Source organism: Neophocaena asiaeorientalis, unplaced genomic scaffold (assembly GCF_003031525.2).
Source record: "Neophocaena asiaeorientalis asiaeorientalis breed wild unplaced genomic scaffold, Neophocaena_asiaeorientalis_V1.1 scaffold433, whole genome shotgun sequence".
NCBI lineage: Eukaryota > Metazoa > Chordata > Mammalia > Artiodactyla > Phocoenidae > Neophocaena > Neophocaena asiaeorientalis.
The window spans coordinates 2,961,133-2,980,046 of NW_020175040.1; the positions used below are offsets into that span (position 1 = coordinate 2,961,133).

The 18,914-nt window shown below is 47.2% G+C and overlaps 1 protein-coding gene across 9 annotated transcripts in view; it reads left to right on the forward strand.

Moving 5' to 3' along the window:
- Window positions 1-8,325: 8,325 nt before the first annotated feature.
- TXNRD3 (thioredoxin reductase 3) overlaps window positions 8,326-18,914 on the forward strand; it is a 33,963-nt gene continuing 23,374 nt past the window's right edge. For 6 of the 9 annotated variants that reach the window (XR_003005708.1, XM_024763353.1, XM_024763355.1 and 3 more), the window contains exons 1-7: window positions 8,326-8,362; window positions 9,335-11,724; window positions 11,960-12,032; window positions 14,153-14,272; window positions 16,106-16,248; window positions 17,699-17,814; window positions 18,563-18,788. Coding sequence is in view for 8 of the 9 variants with exons in the window: in XM_024763353.1 (XP_024619121.1) it covers window positions 11,542-11,724; window positions 11,960-12,032; window positions 14,153-14,272; window positions 16,106-16,248; window positions 17,699-17,814; window positions 18,563-18,788 (861 nt within the window). In the remaining variant the exon portion in view is untranslated. Of the gene's footprint in view, window positions 8,363-8,421; window positions 8,855-9,334; window positions 11,725-11,959; window positions 12,033-13,516; window positions 13,792-14,152; window positions 14,273-16,105; window positions 16,249-17,698; window positions 17,815-18,562; window positions 18,789-18,914 lie in introns of those variants that run through there. The other 3 variants (XM_024763354.1, XM_024763356.1, XM_024763359.1) reach the window with 3 other exon arrangements.

An 18,914-nucleotide genomic window follows, 5' to 3' on the forward strand; every position in this document is an offset into this window, starting at 1 on the left:
AGTTTTCTCAGCTCCATTTATTGAAAAGATTGTATTTCCCCATTGAATGGTCTTGACACCATTGCCAAAAGTTATTTGACCTTATATGTGGGGCTTTATTTCTTGGCTGTGTATTTTCTTCTGCTGTTCTTCATGTCTGTCTTTATGCCAGTACCGCACTGTTTTGGTTACTGTAGCTTTGCAGCAATTTTTGAAATCAGGTAGCATGAGACCTCCAACTTTGTTCTTCTTTATCAAGAATTTTTCAGCTATTCAGGGCTCTTTTGAGATTCTATATGAATTTTAGGATGGATTTTTCTATTTCTGCAAAAATCACTGTTGGGATTTTGATAGAGTTAGATCACTTTGGGTGGGTAGTATTGAAATCTTAACAATATTAAGTCTTCTAATCTGTGAACATAGGATTTCTTTCCAGTTATTGGTGTCTTCTTTAATTGTTTCAGCAGTGTGTTGTAGTTTTTAGTGCACAAGTCTTTGCCTCCTAGTTAAGTTATTCCTAAATGTTCTTCTTCATGATATTGTAAGTGGAATTATTTTTTAAATTTCTTTTTTTGGATTATTCATTATTAGTATATAGAAAAACAGCTGATTTTTGTGTGTTGATTTTGTATCCTAAACTTTCCTAATTTTTTTTATTAGTTATAACAGTATTTTGTACAATCTTTAGGAACTTATACATATAAAATCATTTTGTCAGTGAACAGAGATAATTTTACTTTTTTTTTCCAGTTTGGTTGCCCTTTATTACTTTTATTTTTTGCCTTATTTTTCTAGCTAGGACTTCCAGTACTATATTGAGTAGAAATGGCGGAAGTGGGCATCCTTGTCTTGTTTCTGATCTCAGTGGAAATGCTTTCAGTCTTTTTCCATCAAGTCAGACGTTAGCTGTAGTCTTTTTTATATGGCCTTTATTATGCTGAGGTAATTTCTTTCTATTCTTAGTCTTTTGAGTGTTTTTATCATGAAAGGGTGTTGAATTTTCTTAAATGCTTTTTCTGCATCCATTGAAATGATCATGTGGGGTTTTTTCTCTTCACTCTGTTAACGTGGTGTGTACTACATTAACCTATGTTTGTATGTTGAACCATCCTTGCATTCTAGGAATAAATCCCACTTGATCATAGTGTATACTAGTTTTAATACTCTGTTGAATTCCTATTGCTAGTATTTATTTTGTCGAGGATTTTTCAGTCAATATTTATGAGGGATGTTGGTCCATCGTTTCCTTGAGATGTTTTTGGCTTTGGTATCAGGGCAATGGCAGTCTCGTAGAGTGAAGTTGGAAGTGTTCCCTCTTCAAACCTTTGGGAGAGTTGGAGGACGATTGGTGCTCACTCTTCTTTATGTGTCAGTAGCGTTCACCAGTGAAGCGTCTGGTCCTGGGCTTTTCCTCATCGGGAGGCTTTTGATTACTGATTGAGTCTCCTTACCAGTTACAGGTGTATTCACCTTTTCTACTTATTCATGATTCAGTCTTAGTAGCTTCCGTGTTTCTAGGAATTTATCAGTTGTGTCTAGGTTATCCAATTTGTTAGAGTGTTCAGAGTACTGTCTTGTAATATTTCTGTAGAAACAGTAGTAATGTTGCCTCTTTCGTTTCTGATCTTAGTTATTTGAGTCTTCTCTATTTTTTTCTTAGTCAATCTAGCTAAAGGTATGTCGATTTTGTAGATCTTTTCAAAGAACCAACTCCTGGTTTTGTTAGTTTTCTATATTGTTTCTCTATTCTCTGTTTTGTTTATCTCTGCTCTTATTTCCTCTCTTTTGCTAGCTTTGAGTTTAGTTTGTTCTTTTTCTAGTTAAGGTGTAAAGTTAGGTTGTTGATTTAAGGTCTTTCTTCTCTTTTAATGTAAACATCTATAGCTGTAAGTTTTTCTCTTATCACTACTTTCACTGCGTCCCATAAGGTTTGGTATGTTGTGTTCTCATTCTCACTTGTCAGGATATTCTGTGATTTCCCTTGTGACTTCTTCTTTGACTTATTGTTTAAGAGTGTGATGTTTAATTTCCACATATTTGTGAATTTTCTAGTTTTCCTTGTGCTCTGATTTCTAGTTTCATTCTACTGTGATAAGAAAAGGTACTTTATATATTTTAATCTTTTTATTAAGACTTCTTTTGTGACCTTGGCTATGATGTATCATGGAGAATGTTCCATGTGTACTTGAGAAGAATGTGTATTCTCCGTTTTTTGGGTGGAGTGTTATGTAATGTGTCTGTTAGGTCCAATTGGTCTATTGTGTTCTTTCAGCCCTCTGTTTCCTAACTGGTCTTCTGTCTGGTTGTTCTATCCATTTTTGGAAGTGGAACATTAAAGTCTTCTACTATAATTTCGTTCTATCAGTTTCTTTCTTCAGTTTGGTTAGTGTTTGCTTCATATATTTAGAAGCTCTGAGGTTTGGTGGGTATATTTTTATGATTGTTATGTCTTCTTGGTAAATTGACATACAATATCCTTTTAACATATAATGTGCTTTTTGGACTTCCCTGGTGGTGCAGTGGTTAAGAATCTGCCTGCCAATGCAGGGGACATGGGTTTGATCCGTGGGCTGGGTAGATCCCACATGCTGTGCAGCAACTAAGCCCCTCTGCCACAACTCTCAAGCCTGTGCTCTAGAGCCCATGAGCCACAACTACTGCGCCCACGTGCCACGACTACTGAAGCCTGTGCAAGCTAGAGTTCGCATGCCTCAGCTACTCAGCCTTCATGCTCTAGGGCCCATGTGCTACAACTACTGAGCCTGTGTGCTGCAGCTACTGAGGTCCATGTGCCTAGAGCCCATGCTCTGCAACAAGAGAAGCCACCACGATGAGAAGCCCACGCACCACAATGAAGAGTAGCCCCTACTCGCCGCAGCTAGAGAAAGCGTGTGCATAGCAACAAAGACCCAATGCAGTCCCCAAAATATATATGTATATAATAATAATAAAAAACTATATAATGTCCTTTTTAGTCTCTTATACCAGTTTTGGCATAAGGTCTATTTTGTTTTATATTAGTATAAACATTCCAGCTCTCTTTTGGTTACTGTCTGCTTGGCAAGTGTTTTCCATCCTTTCAGTTTCAGGCTATGTATGTCCTTAGCTCTAAAGTGAGTCTCTTCTAGACAGTATAATGTTGGATCCTGTCTTTTTGTCCATTCTGTCAGTCTATGTCTGTTGCTTGGGGAGTTTAATCCATTTACATTTAAAGTAATTATTGTTAGGGAAGGACTTGCTTTTGCCATTTTGGTATTTGTTTTCTGCATAGCTTGTAGTTTTGGGCCCTCATTTCCTCTCTTGCTGTCTTCGTTTATGTTCAGTTGATTTTTTATAATGATACTTTTTGACTCTCTTCTTGTTTCCCTTGTGTATATTTTGTAAATATTTTTGTGGTTACCATTGGAATTACATATACCATCCTAAATATATAATCTATTTTAAACTGATAGCAGTTTAACTTCCATCACATACAAAAACTCTACTCCTTTACAGTTCTGACCCCTCCCCCTTCATCCCTTCATGTTATGTCACAGATTACATCTTTATGTATTGTGTATCCATAGACTTACAGTTGTTTTCTGACTTACGTCTTTTACATCCAATAGAAGAGTAAAAAATGTAATTATAAGCTAAAATTACAGTAATACTGGTCTGTATGTTTGTATGTTTACCTTTATGTGGGAACTTTGTATTTTCATATGGCTTTGCATTCCTGTCTAGCATGCTTTCATTTCAACTTGAAGGGCTGCCTATAGCATTTCTTGTAAGACAGGTCTAGTATTAATGTACTCCCTCAACTTTTGTTTATCTGAGAAAATCTTAGCTTCTCCCTCATTTTTGAAGGAATCTTTTGTTTTTGTTTTTTGGCCAGATATAGAATTCTTGGTTGATAGTTGTTTTTTTTGTTTTTGGTTTTTTTCTTTCAGAACTTTAAATATATTATCCAGCTCTCTCTGGCCTATGAGGTTTCTACTGAGAAATCCACTTATAACCTTAATGAGGATCACTTGTAGGTGACGAGCTGCTGTTCTCTTGCTACTTTCAAGATTCTCTCTTTGTCTTTGGTTTTTGACGTTTTGATTGTAATGTGTCTTGGTGTGAGTCTTTTTGTGTTTATCCTTCTTGGGGCTTCTTAAAATTTATTTTATTTATTTATTTATTTTTGGCTGCGTTGGGTCTTCGTTGTTGCGCGCGGGCTTTCTCTAGTTGCAGCGAGCGGGGGCTGCTCTTGTTGCGGTGCGCAGGCTTCTCATTGCGGTGGCTTCTCTTGTTGTGGAGCACGGGCTCTAGGCACTCGGGCTTCAGTAGTTGTGGGACGTGGGCTCAGTAGTTGTGGTTTGCAGGCTCAGTAGTTGTGGCACGTGGGCTTAGTTGCTCCACGGCATGTGGGATCTTCCTGGACCAGGGATCAAACCTGCGTCCCTTGCATTGGCAGGTGGATTCTTAACCACGATGCCGCCAGGGAAGTCCCCTTCTTGGGTTTTTTTGAGCTTCTTGTATGTGTATATTCATGTCTTTCCTCAAATTTGGAGAGTTTTGGGGCATTATTTCTTCAAATAAGCTCTCTGCCCCATTTCTTCTTCTGTGGCTTCCATAACGTGTATATTGTGTAATGGTGTCCCTCAAGTCACTTCCTCCATGTTCATTTTTCTTCTTTCCTTTTCCTCCTCAGACCTAATCTTTTCAAATGGCCTGTCTTGAAGTTTGGTGATTCTTTCTTCTCTCTGGTTGAGCCTGCTCTTGAATTCATCTAGTGAATTTTATAATTCATTGATTGCCTTTTTCACCTTCAGAGTTTCTGTTTGGTTATTTTTATCTCTTTGCTGATATTTTCATTTTATTCATATATCATTTTCCTGATTTCCTTTAGCTCTTTGTGTTTTCCTCTTTGAGCATATTTAAGACAGTTGTTTTCAAGTCTTTGTCTAGTAAGAATGAAGTCTATATGTGTTCAGGGACATTTTTGGAGATTCATTTTTTCCTTTGAGTGGGCCATTTTTTCCATTTCTTTGTATGCATGTGATCTTTTCTTGAAAATTTGGCATTATAAATACGGCCACCTCTCCCAGTCTTCACAGACTGGCTCCAAGTTAGGGAAGACTTGCCCTAACCAGTGCAGCGTGGAGGCCTAAGCTCTTCGGAGGCCTTTTCTGGACATCTTCCCTGGGTCTGTATGGGTGCTTTTCACTCAGTCTCAGTTAGGCTTCACCGAGACCAGTCCTTCAGGCAGCCCTCACGTGGGGGCGAGGGCCTCTCTGCTCTCTGCACATTGTGAAAGAGACCGGGGGCCCAGGCTGCTGCTCCCCTCTTACTGTGCTGTGCAGCGCTGGGGAGATGGAAAGCGCCACAGAATTCCCTGCCATTTAAATGTGGCTCTTTCTTCACTGAGCATTCCCTTGGTTGCTGTAGATCTCTGCCCAGTTCCCAGAGCTTCACTGAGTTATCTTACTTTGACATCGTTTAGCCCCTTGGATTTAGATTGCAATTTTCCGTCAAATTTGGGATATTTTTGTGTGTCTCTTCAAATGTTTCTTCTGCCCTTTTCTTTCTGTCTCTTACTGGTTTTCACACCACGCATACATTGTGCTTAATGCGGTCCCATATTTCTCTAAGGTTCTGTCCTTTTTCTGTATCTCTTCTCTCTGTGGCTTGAGGCTGCATAATCTCCACTGACCTGTGCTCAGCTTTGCTAATTCTGCCAGTTCAAGTCTGGTGTTGAGGTACTATAGTGGAATTTTGATTTTAGTTATTGTACTTTCCCATAACTTCCAGTTGGTTCCTTTATATAATTTCTGTCTTCTTATTGATATTTTCTACTGGCTGAGACATTAGCATCATGCCTTCCTTCATGTCTCCTGAAACTGTACTTTCCCATAACCAACTTCCAGTTGGTTCCTTTATATAATTTCTGTCTCCTTATTGATATTTTCTACTGGCTGAGACATTAGCATCATGCCTTCCTTCATGTCTCCTGGTGCTTTTCTCTCGGTCCCTGAACGTAGGTACAGTGGCCGCTCTGCTGGTTCATCATGCAATCTGGGACCTCTCAGGCAGGTTCTCTCGCCTGCTTTTCTTCCTGTGTACGGATCCACTTTCCTGTTTCTTTGTATGTGTGGTAATTTTTTTTGTTGAAACCAGGACATTTTAGGTAATGCATGATAGCAGCTCCAGATACCGGGCCCCTCCTTCTCTGTGGCTTGTTTTTGCTTGCTTGTTTATTTCTTTGTAGTGCGGTGGCTGGATTATTTGGGGGAAGTTTGTTTCCACCTGGAGGTGGAGCCGCCCGTGCTCCTCAGAGGCGCAGCCTTGGGTCTACGCAGCCACCCTGGGATAACGGGTTTAGCAGGGCTCTCGCTGGGCGTCTGTGTCATATTTTCTGACCCTGTCAGTGTCATGCCAGGTGTTAGGCTCCACTAATTGCAGGCTAGTTGCTCTGCTGTTTTTTGACAATGCCCTGGTGTGTAAATTGTTCCCTTTGCTGATCTAATTAAATCTGGGCCCCTTTGCAGCTGTAGTTTTTGAGACAAGTTTGCAGTTTGTTCTGACCCTAGGAGGGTTGTTGTTCGATATGTCCTTCCCTGGCTCTCTGGTAAACCAGCTGGCTACAGAGGATGGAGCTACCAGCCTACCCTGAACTGCTCACCACTGAAATCTCCATTTTTTCAGTTGCACCCTTAGACGTGAACTTCCCCACAGTGTGTTTCAAATGAAGTCCGTTCCTTTGGGTAGAGTTTCGGAGCTCCCTGATCGTGTGGTCTACCTCTTGCCCTGAGCAGAGTCTCTGAGACCTTGCTCCAGAGCTGGGGTGGGGACAGCAACCCCTTGTCTTGGAGGGAAAACCTGCTTTATGAGCAGCTCTGGTGAGGCGGTGGCCTCTCCCAGCCTGGAACCTTGCCCCACCAGTGGGCTGGGGCCAGGCGGATCAGGGCCCCGGCGTTTTTGCCTGGGATAGAAACTTGGATTTACTAGTGGGGGTGGTTGAAGGAAGGGAGCTTTTCCCGTGCTGCTGGCCACGCTCCCCGGGAATATAGCCTCTGCCACTCACAGCTGTGGGGAGATTGGGAAATGGTGGTGGCCCGACCCTTCTGGTGGCTGGGATCTCAGGGAACAGGCAGCCCCGTTCCCTTGGCCACGTTCACCTGAAGTGGAGCTTCCATCACACTGACGGGGGCAGAGGAGGGAAGGCGCAGGTCATGGCTCCGGTGCCTCAGACTCTCCCGTTCTTACTGACATCTAGTAGATTTTCTTCAATAAATGTTTCCTTGTTTGCTGTGTGCCCTCATTTTCGAGAGACTTAAAATGGCTCTTTTTAAACAAGTTCCACCAGTTGTGGACGTTTGCCAGGGAGCAGGTCTGCCAGGTTCCTCACGCCTCCATCCTGGAATTGGAGCCCCTGGGCTTTACCTTGAGGGCTGAGGGTGTTGAAGGGTTGGAGCCCTGCTGAAAGCTGACCTCATCAGCTGCAACTTAGAGAACCCCTAGGAGGGAGCTGAGAAGTCCCCGTGGTAGGTATCACTGGCTGAGGACAGCCACTGTGGGGAACTGGAAAGGTGACCTAGCTCCATGTAGAGGACTGTCGAGACTTAGTAATTAACTGGTGGATGAGGAGTTAGTGAGGGGAGGGAGGCACTGCAGGACAGGGAAGCACTGCAGTGACTCACAGTCCGCGCTCTGCAGAGTTCTCAGAACGCAGATCAGCAGCCAGGGCCTGCGTCTGCATGTCTGACGACTCCTAGCGATGCCCGCACTGCTGGTGCCCCGTTTGGGTAGCAAGGACCTAGGGTTTTGTGCTCAAGCAACTGGCCAATGGTGACAGGGTGGAATTGTCCATTTCCTTGTCTGTTTCCCCTGCTGGAGGGCAGGAATGGTGTCTTTCTCTTTGTTGTATCTTGAGTATGTAGAACAATGGGTAACCTCTATAGTAGGTGTGTGATGGTTGAGTATTTGTTGAATGGCTTAATGACCGTCGACAGAAAACGCAAAGAGGAGCAGTGATGTGGGAACAGATGAATTTTATTTGGGGCGTGCTGCACGTGAGGTGCCTGTGGTCAGCCAGGTGCAGAAATATTGCTTGTCCTGAGTTCAGAAAGGGGATTTGGGCAAAAGTTAGTGATTTGGAAATCGAGAATGCAGATTGTAAAGGAAGGAAAGAGGTGGGGCGAGGTTTTCCTGGGAAGATGCATAGAGGAGAGGGGAGAACATAGACCAGAGCTTATGTTGCTGAAGAACATCTGTGTGAACACCCCTTGTCACTGTGCCCATATTTCATAGCTCTGTCTAATCTTCGTGAGAGTAAGCCTAGGTGCATTTTTGTTGCAGGTTAAAGAACTCTTTTCTTCCCTGGGAGTTGACTGTAATATCTTGGAACTTGACCAAGTTGGTAAGTAGAATGATTAGTACAGGTTGTTTGTAATAAAGGTCAACGAGGTTGACTTCTTTCCCTTTGCCTCATTCAACTCCCTTTACTCCTGTCTCTTTCGGCTAGATGAGCTGATTTCATCTACCTTCAACCCCGCAGAGAATGAACCTGTATATGAAAATAATTTGTGTAGATTTTTTTTGTCTATGTTTTCTGCATTTGAGGGGAGGGACTAGAAGGAAGATGTATAAGCCGGTAAGCTGGAAGTCCTTCAGGCATCTCAGATGTGTCTGCCAACTTTCTAGCACAGTACATTAAGCTGTGGTAAATGAAGTGAATCTGCCCCTGTTTCCTGAGTGTATCACCCCTGAGGGGCAACACGTCAGCTTTATGCTTTTGAATTCCTGTCATCTGCACACTTTACACGTGCATGTGTTTTGCAGGAGTGGGAGACGTCATGGTGAACAGAAACCTGATCTGAGCCTTCATGGACTTCACCCTCCTTTTAGCCAGGTCACTTTAATAAGTGAAGTGTTCTAGAGTCTGTGAAACTTTTCTAAAGCGTATCCCGAGTGGGGCGCCTGAAGTACTTATGGCCCAGTTCTGCTTTCAGGGACCATGATCATAAAGCGTTTTCAAATGTAATTGCAGGAGATGTTTTCTGAGTTACCACTGTTAGGGCGGATTGTGTTTTACGTTTGCTCTTTAAAGTGGATTCTTATCTGTCTCTGCCTACTCATTGGATCATAAATCAAATTCTAATCTAGAAGTGTTTATTTTAAAAGCAGTCAGTAGACTGGTCTTTATTCTTTAAGGCTCCTTTTGGACACCTGAGTGTTTTCCCCTGTCGAGTCATCATTTATAAAGTTGTATGACGTGCTGACCTCTGTGGGTGTGCGAACGTGGGTGTCTGAGTGCCCTACCACTGCAGCTCAGCTCACAAAGGCTTAGAACCTTCGCAGTGTTTTACATATTTAACCTTTTATTCCTTAGACGATGGGGCCGGTGTTCAAGAGGTGCTGTCGGAGATCACTAATCAGAGGACCGTGCCCAGTACCTTTGTGAATAAAGTGCATGTGGGCGGATGTGACCGAACTTTCCAGGTAATGATGGTGTCGTGTGTTCTGGAATGCTGTTTGTTCAAATTTTGTCTTAAAAAAATAGTTAAAAGGGGGAGGAGATGGTTTTTAGAAGTCTATTCATTTGTGTCTTTTGGAGCTTGTAAAATCAAAAGCCTGTAGGATGGTTATCAGAGAATCTTGATTGCTCTAATGGAAATTAGCTTTTCTACGAATTCAAACTTCAGAAGCTGAGGAGGAGGTTTTGAGTGAGGCTGCAGGACAGACAGGTCAGCGGCGCTGCTCTCTTCCTCCTGATGGGGCAGAAACAAGGCCCCTTCCCTCCTCAAGGTTTAGTGGAAGGAGCTCAGCACTAACGTTCTGGTCCAGGGTGCACAGGACCCCTACCGAGGCTGCCGACCCCGCGAGCTTCGCAAAGCTTTGCTTGTTTGATTCCTAGAACGCAGAAATGAACAGGAATCATTCAGTTAAGTAGAGATAGATCAAAATTGTTATTTATTAAATAAGGTCTGTATTTTAACTAGGTGTTTGCTTTTATTAAAATTCTGCTCTTGTATCCTTTATGTATTATGCAAATGGTAATAATCCGTGATTGATTAAATACTTATATTTAGATTTCAATTAAGAATTATATTTTTGTCGGGAGAAAAGATTGTCTACGTTGTATGTTAACCTGGGATTGGCATTGTTCTCTAGTAACAGCCTGCTCTGTGTGTCCTAGAAGCTATAACCCAACTCATGTGGTGGTAAGTACCATAGTTTACAGCCTCTAAACACCTTTGGAGTTGCTGATCTTGCCAGTCCTAGCTGGGAAGATGCTGTCAGAGCATGGTCTGGGGCTGTAGAGATGTCAGTTCTACTTCGAGACTGCAAGACTCTCCCTTGGACAGCAGCTGTTTAGGAGGGGGATTTCCCTACGGGCCCCTAGGAATCAGGAGGCCACCCGGCTTTGGGACCATGCACGAGACATCTGCTGGGTCTGTGGTCGTGTGGCACTTCCGCTGCGCTCCCAGGATGAGCCCGTTCGAAAGCCAGTTTGTTGGGACTGAGCAGCCGACTTCGCGCAGACAGAACTATTGTTTAGTCACGTATGGAGCCTCTGACCTCATCTAAGCTTCTTCTGACCACCAGGAGGGCCAGGTGGACAAGAGAATGTGCTGCAGGGTCAGCCTCCTGACCAGAAAAAGCAAGTTGTTTGTGTTGTATAGGAAGTGGCGAGATTTAGGTCAGTTTACGAGAAACCAGGAAAAGCTTCAAAGTGCATGTCCTGCTGCCCATGCGTGAGCATTGTTCTCAAGGTGAAGACTAGCACAGGTGGACAAAACATAGAGGGTCTTGAACAATGGCGCTTGGCTATGTAACTGCACCTAGTTATTCTGTAACTCAGCTTTACCTGCTCGCCACTCGAAAGCCAATACCGAGAAGCAAGCGTTAGTAGAAAGGAAAGTTGCTTTAATCAGAAAAGCCAGCCATCTGGGGAGAAGGCGGACCCATGTCCCAAAACCAACTTGGAAGATTCTGCTTGGCCACGATCGTTTTTAAAGGGAAAAAGGGGAAATAATCTCAGTTAATCATTGAGACAGGAGGTCAGATTCTTCGTCATCTCTCCATCGTGTGCAGACCTGCCGGCTTCTCCTGAGCTTCCCTTGGGTGCCGTCTTGCCCACGTGGTCCGCCTGCAGATTTACTAAGGGGGACGATGGGCATAGAGAGTCAGTCATTCTTTACCTACTTAATCCTTCATTCTTACTCCTTTTAATCCAGGAAAGGAGTCGACAGGTCAGGCGAGGTATTGCGTGCATTCAGTAGAGCAGAAATCAGGGGCTAGTTTAAATGTTACCTCTCAGTTTTACAACTAAGGTCTGAGGAAAGCGGAGACGAGCAAACGGAAAAGGGCAGAAGAGCTACTTACAAAATGACCTAGTCTGACATGGATGTAAGGCCATGACCTCCCCATCATTGGACACATGCCTCACTATCGGGTGATAACCAACAAAACATATGTGCTTTGGCATCCGTTCTAACTAGTTGGACCCAACTGAATGCCATCCAGGTAAACTGACAGTTCCAACTTACAAAGATCGTAGGTCAACTGTTTCCAAGATTTTTATAAAAGAAATGTATGCCGATTAAGCATAGGGTACAAAGAAAAAGTTTGAAAACAAGTCACACTGTGTCCTCTCCTTTGGTTACCCCTCAGGCACATCAGAGTGGTGTATTACAGAAGCTCCTGCAGGAAGATCCAACATATGATTACGACCTCATTGTCATTGGTGGTGGCTCTGGCGGCCTCTCGTGTGCTCAGGTATGAAGAAAGTGACCCCCGAAGATGAGTTTCCTGGTGATCGCCGTGAGCATTTCTTCTGCTGCTTAAAAAAAAGCCATTTATGATGTTCCAGTCTCCTCTGTGGTTGTAACAGCTGGTTTAATGAAGAGGAAAAACTGGGTTTCATCACAGACACAGTCATCGTTTAGGGGAGAGAGAAATCGGGGGAGTGTCAGGAAAATGACAAGGTCTCTATCTGTGGCTTTTTTCGTAGGAAGCTGCCGCTTTGGGGAGGAGAGTCATGGTGCTGGACCTCGTGGTCCCGTCGCCCCAGGGCACATCGTGGGGTGAGCTGCTCTTCCCACCATCGTGCGGTGGTTGTTCTCCGTAGGCTCAGCCTCCCTCAGTCCTCACAACAGTCTCGAGTATAACCCAGCTGCTTCAGGGATGAGGAAACTAAATCTCCAGTCACACTGTTAACAAGAGGAGACACTGGAAGAATAATAGGAAAATAATTAGGAAGACTGTGCGAAAGGGAAAAATTCCGAGACCCCAGTATTCCAGAACTTCTGCCAGAATAATTTTTGTACACACGCATGGGTGTTTTCACACCGTTGTGGTCACGCAGTGGTATGTGCACCCCGTGTGCTCGCCTGAGTTGGCCGTGATGCTTTTCTGTGTTTCTGCATTGATTTTATCATGGACCCCAGTGGCTGCAGGATGGTCAGTTGACTTAGCGTGTGTGGTCATCCCAGGTCCGCTTAATGCAACGCACAGCAAGCTCCCAGCCTGGGACTTTGCTGTAGACAAGAGTGCTCGCCCGTCCACGCTCTTTTCACTGTAGCGTAGAAGGCATAGCTTTTGTGCTGGGTGTTTTCTGCCTATGCTTCGGTCCATCCCCGTTGTCTGTACCCTGCGCTCCCCACAAACTGGTGGATTGGCCGCATGCCCTCTGGCTTCTGCTGGGGCGTGGCCATCGGGGTAACGGGAAGAGCAGAGGAGGAAGCGTAGGGTGGGGTCTCCAGGCCCCCTGGGCACTGCAGGCTGGTTCTCCCCCGTGGTCCAGCTTTGGGTGGTGGCACTGGCCCCGTCGCTTACCCCTTCACGGGGCTGGTGGTGGCCCCCTTGCACCCACTGCTCTTCCTGCCACACCCTGTAATGATTTCTACCCTCTCCTCAGTTCCCCAGCTGGAGTGTCACCTGTTTCCTGCCGGGACCCTGACAAAATGGGAAAGTTGGTTTTTGTTTTTTGTAATAAATTCATTTACTTTATTGATTTTATTGATTTTATTTTTGGCTGTGTTGGGTCTTGATCGCCGCACGCGGGCTTTCTCTAGTTGCGGCGAGCGGGGGCTACTCTTCGTTGTGGTGCGCGGGCTTCTCATCGCGGTGGCTTCTCTTGTTGCGGAGCACGGGCTCTAGGCGCGCGGGCTTCAGTAGTTGTGGTGCGTGGGCTCAGTAGTTGTGGCTCGCGGGCTCTGGAGCGCAGGCTCAGTAGTTGTGGAGCACGGGCTGCGTTGCTCCGCGGCATGTGGGATCTTCCCAGACCAGGGCTTGAAGCCGTGTCTCCTGCGTTGGCAGGCAGATTCTTAACCACTGTGCCACCAGGGAAGCCCCGGGAAAGTTGGTTTTTAAAGTTCAAGTTTACTCAAAAAAATTTAGCCTAGAATTTCATATATTAAAGGTAGTTCACCTCAACTTTGCTCGTATGGTTGGAACTCTTGTCTTTCTTCTTCCTTCCTCTGGCCCTGTCCCCTCCCCTGTCCAGAAAGAGCCCGCTTAACCTGGACACCAGGAGAGATGTGCTCTCAGAGGGCTCTTCTGTTTCTAGCCCCGTGTTGTTGAAGGATCCAGAGTAGATGTTACCTGGCAGCTGGCAGTGGACCTGTGCTGGCTCCGAGGAGGACTCAGGTTCGCAGAAGCAAAGGCTGGAGGCTGCAGTGTTGGCCTCAGTGCAGCGTGGGCCTAATTAACCCGACGCGGTTCTGACCACTTTGTGGGTCAGACTCAAGTGGAAGTTTTAGACTCTGGATCCAGAAAACCGTTCACGTGCACGTCCATGTTTTGCACATCCCTGGGCCTCCTTCATGGACCCTCGGTCAACAGGTTTGGTGAATCATTTCGTGTTGTTGTGGGGTGTGATGGTGACCCCCTGACCGTCAAGTTTGTCATTTCCACATTGTAATACCACCCACTCTGCACGCGCACACACGCACACGCACACGCACGCGCACACACGCACGCACGCGCACGCGCACACACGCGCACACACGCACACACACGCACCCGCACGCACACACGCACGCACACATACCACCCACTCTGCACGCGCACACACGCACACGCACGCGCACACGCACGCACACACGCGCACGCACGCACGCACACACGCGCACGCACGCACACACACGCACACACACGCACACACACGCACGCACCACGTTACAACTGTGACTTTCTCTCTCAGGTGTCGCTGGCACGTGTGTGAATGTCGGCTGCGTCCCGAAGAAGTTGATGCACCAAGCCGCCCTTTTGGGCCAGGCGCTGACTGACTCCAGGAAGTTCGGCTGGGAGTGCAGTCAACAAGGTGGGTGATAGCGTGTAAACAGAGACGTTGGGAGAAAAGAAGAAAGAGCGAGTTCCTTGGAAATCCGTGCTATTTACATTGCTGTAGTTTAGTTTTATGGGCTTTTCTTGGCTGCGCCGTGCAGCTTGTGGGATCTTAGTTCCCCGACCAGGGATCGAACGTGGGCCCTCGGCAGTGAGAGCGTGGAGTCCTAACCACTGGACCGCCAGGGAAGCCCCTGTAGTTCAGTTTTAAATTAGTTTAATAAACACTTGTGAAGAGCCCACCGTGTGCCAGCCAGGCCCAGAGAACTCAAAGGTGGTCAGTTGAAACCTGCTTTCGTGGGCCTTAGTGCTTAGGGAGGGAGTTGTTGCAGCCTCGGCCATTCCAAACCCTTAGCAGAGTGTGAGAGGGAATAGTTACTATTTGCAGATTTCTTTCAAGTATAAAGAAAACAGAATAGCAAGCGTCATTGTGTGGATTTTATCCATTACTGTGAGGACATTTTCTTTTATATCAGTGTTTATGTATGTCTGTGGTTAATGGAAAAGAAATTCACCAATAAAAATCTATTGGTGGGACTTCCCTGGTGGTCCAGTGGTTAGGGCGCTGCACTTCCACTGCAGGGGATGCGGGTTCGATCCCTGGTTGGGGAACTAGATTCCACATGCCGTGCGGTGTGGCCAAGAAAAAAAAATCTGCAAAGCACCTATTGGTGAGGCTCTGAGGATGCAGAGATGAGGAAACTGTCACTCCTGCCCTTGGTGAGGCTCTGGGGATGCAGAGATGAGATGAGGAAGCTGTCACTCCTGCCCTGGAGCAGCACAGCCTGCTGGGGGAGGGCGAGGGGAGGGGAGGGGAGCGACTTGTGCCCGTAATTGGTGCTGAGGTTTCCAGCATCAACCTGAAGGGCACTTAGGAGCCTTGAGCCGTGGAGGTGGCGAAGGTGGCCCTTGAGGTAGGACACAGGGCAGGAAGCAGCTTGCCCCACACCGTGTGAGCTGTGTAGACATGGTCATCATTGCTGGTCGAAACCCCCTGGGACCGTGGGCATGGGGTCTGGGAACGCAGTAACCAGAATGGCCATCGGGACTGCAAAATCTCAGGAGACTTGTCCACGGAGGTCCTAGGAAGGGTGACATGACGTCTGGGCCATAATCACTGCCGCCGCCCGAGCCTCTGCGCACTGTGACCTCTGCCCCTTCCCTGTGCTCTCCTGTCCCACGTCCCAGTGGGCGGGGCCCTCGAGAGCGCTGGAGGGGTCCAGGTCCAAATGTGACTAGAGGGTGAACCCCCGATGGATGGGTTTGCCTTTGGGGACCTCCCCCAGCTTGACGGGAGCCCTGGGCTGGTGTCTCCTTGGGCACCGGCATCGGCAGATGAGATGGATCCAGGAAAGAAACCCCACCTAGAAGGTCCAGGGTGAGGAGGAATCTTGATTCCGTGAACCGCCCTCCCGGCTTTGACGGGAAGTGGGTGAACTCGGTCATCTAAACGCGGGGCATTCACTGTCACAGCCCCGCCGGGGATCCGGGGGGTGTGGCCAGGGAGGTGTCCCGCACCTGTCCTGGGGGCGCTCCCGGTGCCTCGAAACCCTGGGGCCTGGGTGCGAGATGGCTGCTCCCCGCCCTCCTCCGTGGGCTTTCCTTGTTTTCACAGCTCTGCTTTTCGCGTCTTTTGTATTTTAGAAGAGGAAGAAGTATAAGCCGTGACTGGCATCAAAAAGGTTTCAGTTGCTGGTTATCTTCTGTTCACTTCTTGACTCTTGAAGCGATAGATAGGGTGGCTCGTGTGTACGTGTGACTTACCCGTGACAGTGCAGCCCCTTCACACCCCCTGGTGATTTCTCCTCAGTGAAGCACAACTGGGAGACCATGACCGAAGCCATTCAGAAGCACGTCGGCTCTCTGAACCGGAGCTACCAGCGGGCTCTGAGGGAGAAGGCGGTGGCCTACGTCAACTCCTACGGGGAGTTTGTTGAACACCATAAAATCAAGGTCTGTTGGGGCGTTTTGTCCCGTTCGTTGCTTTCCTTGCTTCTGCCATGCCTGCCGTGAACCCATACTCCGTGTTGCGTGTTGAGGGCTGCAGCTGGTGTGCGTGTGCAGAGCCGTGCATGCGTGTGCTTTCCCCAGTGTTCGTTGACTCCACGTCTGGCTAAAGTGGAGACATTGCCTTTTGAAGAATTCTCAGTTTTAACTTATTTGCCTTTCGGTTTCATTGCCATCTTAAAAGAGAAAATGTTTAAACAGTTCAGAGTTCAAAATTCTAAAAAGATCAAAATTTTAGGAGTGCAATTCTTTTTTAAAATGAAACCTCAACTAGAACTCCGGTACGTATTATTCATAAAAGCACTAGTAGGGCTTCCCTGGTGGCGCAGTGGTTGAGAGTCCGCCTGCCGATGCAGGGGACGCGGGTTCGTGCCCCGGTCTGGGAAGATCCCACGTGCCGCGGAACAGCTGGGCCCGTGAGCCATGGCCGCTGAGCCTGCGCATCCGGAGCCTGTGCTCCGCAACGGGAGAGGCCACAATGGTGAGAGGCCCGCGTATCGCAAAACAAAAAAAGCACTAGTAAAAGTAGTATCAGAATTAGTGTATTTTATACATTTATATTTGTAATATTTGTGTGTTGTAAGATCAGTACTTACGGAGAATGAGACTGTTTTGGTGATCACAAACATTTAACTGGAGTGTGAGAGACGTTCCGATACCATCCTCAACACCTGCTCCACCTCTGTCCTCTGCTTTGGTGGCACAGTACTCGATGGCCTGGACAGGACTTGAGGTCCTTTTGTGGTCACCTGTTGTCTCTAGAAAGGTGTCAGTGGTGTGTTGAGAGCTGAGAACCTCACATGGCCACAGGAGGCCGGGGCAGGAGCTCCAGTCGGGGGGCTTGTTTCTCAGGCCGTCACCTGCCTGCCTTCTCCCCGCCGCAGCCTGGCTGTTCTGTTCAGGACCCTCCTCCAGGCTGCCCTCCCTCCATCCCACTGTTTTTTAGTTTTCTAATGAAAATGGATTTATGATTTACTTGTGAAATTGAAAATAAACAAACAATGAACAGCTTTGTGGATTCCGCAGAGCCTGGATTTCGGGACGGCGCACAAGGGTCTTCAGAGTGGGCGCCCTCTTTCCCCGTTCCTTCCCGGCACTGGCTGCTCCCCAGATGCCAGCTGCTCTTCGGCCTGCGCACTTGGCCACGCTCTGTCCTCTCTCCAGTCACCCACGCGGCCGCCCTGACTGGCCTTCCAGTCCCCCACTGCCCCGCACCGCGGCCGTAGTGCCCGGGCTGTGAACACGCCTGTTTTCTGTGCAGGAGGTTATCACAGTGCGTTACTATCTTTGCATGTGTGTTCCCGCTGACAGGAGCTCCGTAGTAACTCCTGCGTCCCGGGTGTCTGATATTCTGTGGTGTTTGATGAAAAGTGAAGTTTGCTTTGCTCTTTTCAAGGCAACCAATGGAAAAGGACAGGAAACGTATTATACTGCAGCAAAATTTGTCATAGCAACAGGGGAAAGGCCGCGCTATTTGGGAATCCAAGGAGATAAAGAATACTGTATTACCAGGTAAGATTAACTAGGCCATCTAACCGTAAGTTGTAAATAGTACGTTTCTGTGTCTCCAGTTTATTTACTCCCTGTCTTATTTCACAAAAGATTTGAACTAATGACAAATCAAAGTACATACAATGCAAAGCTAGGTAGTTAACATAATGGAGCACAGAGACCGTAGGCTCAGTAAATAATAAGGTCACAGATGCACACAGGTGTGCTGCAGGTCTCCTGGTAGGTGCTCTGGGAACGGGTCTGGGATTTGGCTCTACAATTTCTAGAGCTCGCGGGGAAGCAGTGACTACTTCACTGCTTTAGGGTTTCGTGTCTGTATGGCAGTAATGAACCAGGTGACCAGGAGAAGCACAGCTGTCCTAATACTGGCACGTAATAGGAATTCTCATTGGACGGTTGCAGCAGGACATACGACCTTGACATATAAAGCTGGACAATGAATTTCAAACCTTTTTGAGCGGGCGCACTTTAACAAATACGTTTTTCACTGTGTGGTCGCTCAGGTGAACACACGCCAGACAAAGCGTGTTTCTTCTTGTTACATAGAATGTGGTCTAATACCCTCTATTCCATTTTATTATTTACAAAATCTTGGCCTGTGACCCACTAGTTTGATTTTGAGACACTGGGCTGGACATCTCCCTCCACAGTGGACACGCATTCCACAGGCTGTCTGTCCCCTTCAGCGCCTGTTCGTTCCGGCCCCGCATGGCACCATCCCACCCGGAAACCCCTTCTCTCTTTGCAGCGATGACTTCTTCTCTCTGCCCTACTGCCCGGGCGCGACCCTGGTGGTGGGCGCATCCTCCGTGGCACTGGAGTGCGCAGGCTTCCTGGCCGGCCTGGGCCTGGAGGTCACGGTCATGGTGAGCTCGCAGCTCCTGCGGGGCTTCGACCAGGAGATGGCCGAGAAGGTGGCTTCCTCCATGCAGCAGCTCGGCGTCCGATTCCTGCGCAAGTTCGTGCCCGTGGAGGTGAGTTCCCAGCACCTGCCAGCCTTCACTGTCGCCTCGCCCTCCCCGCTCCCGCGCTTTCCTGTTGCCCTCGTTAACTCTGCTCGCCAGGGACCCTGAAGATGGGGCTCCCACCCAGGTCTCAGC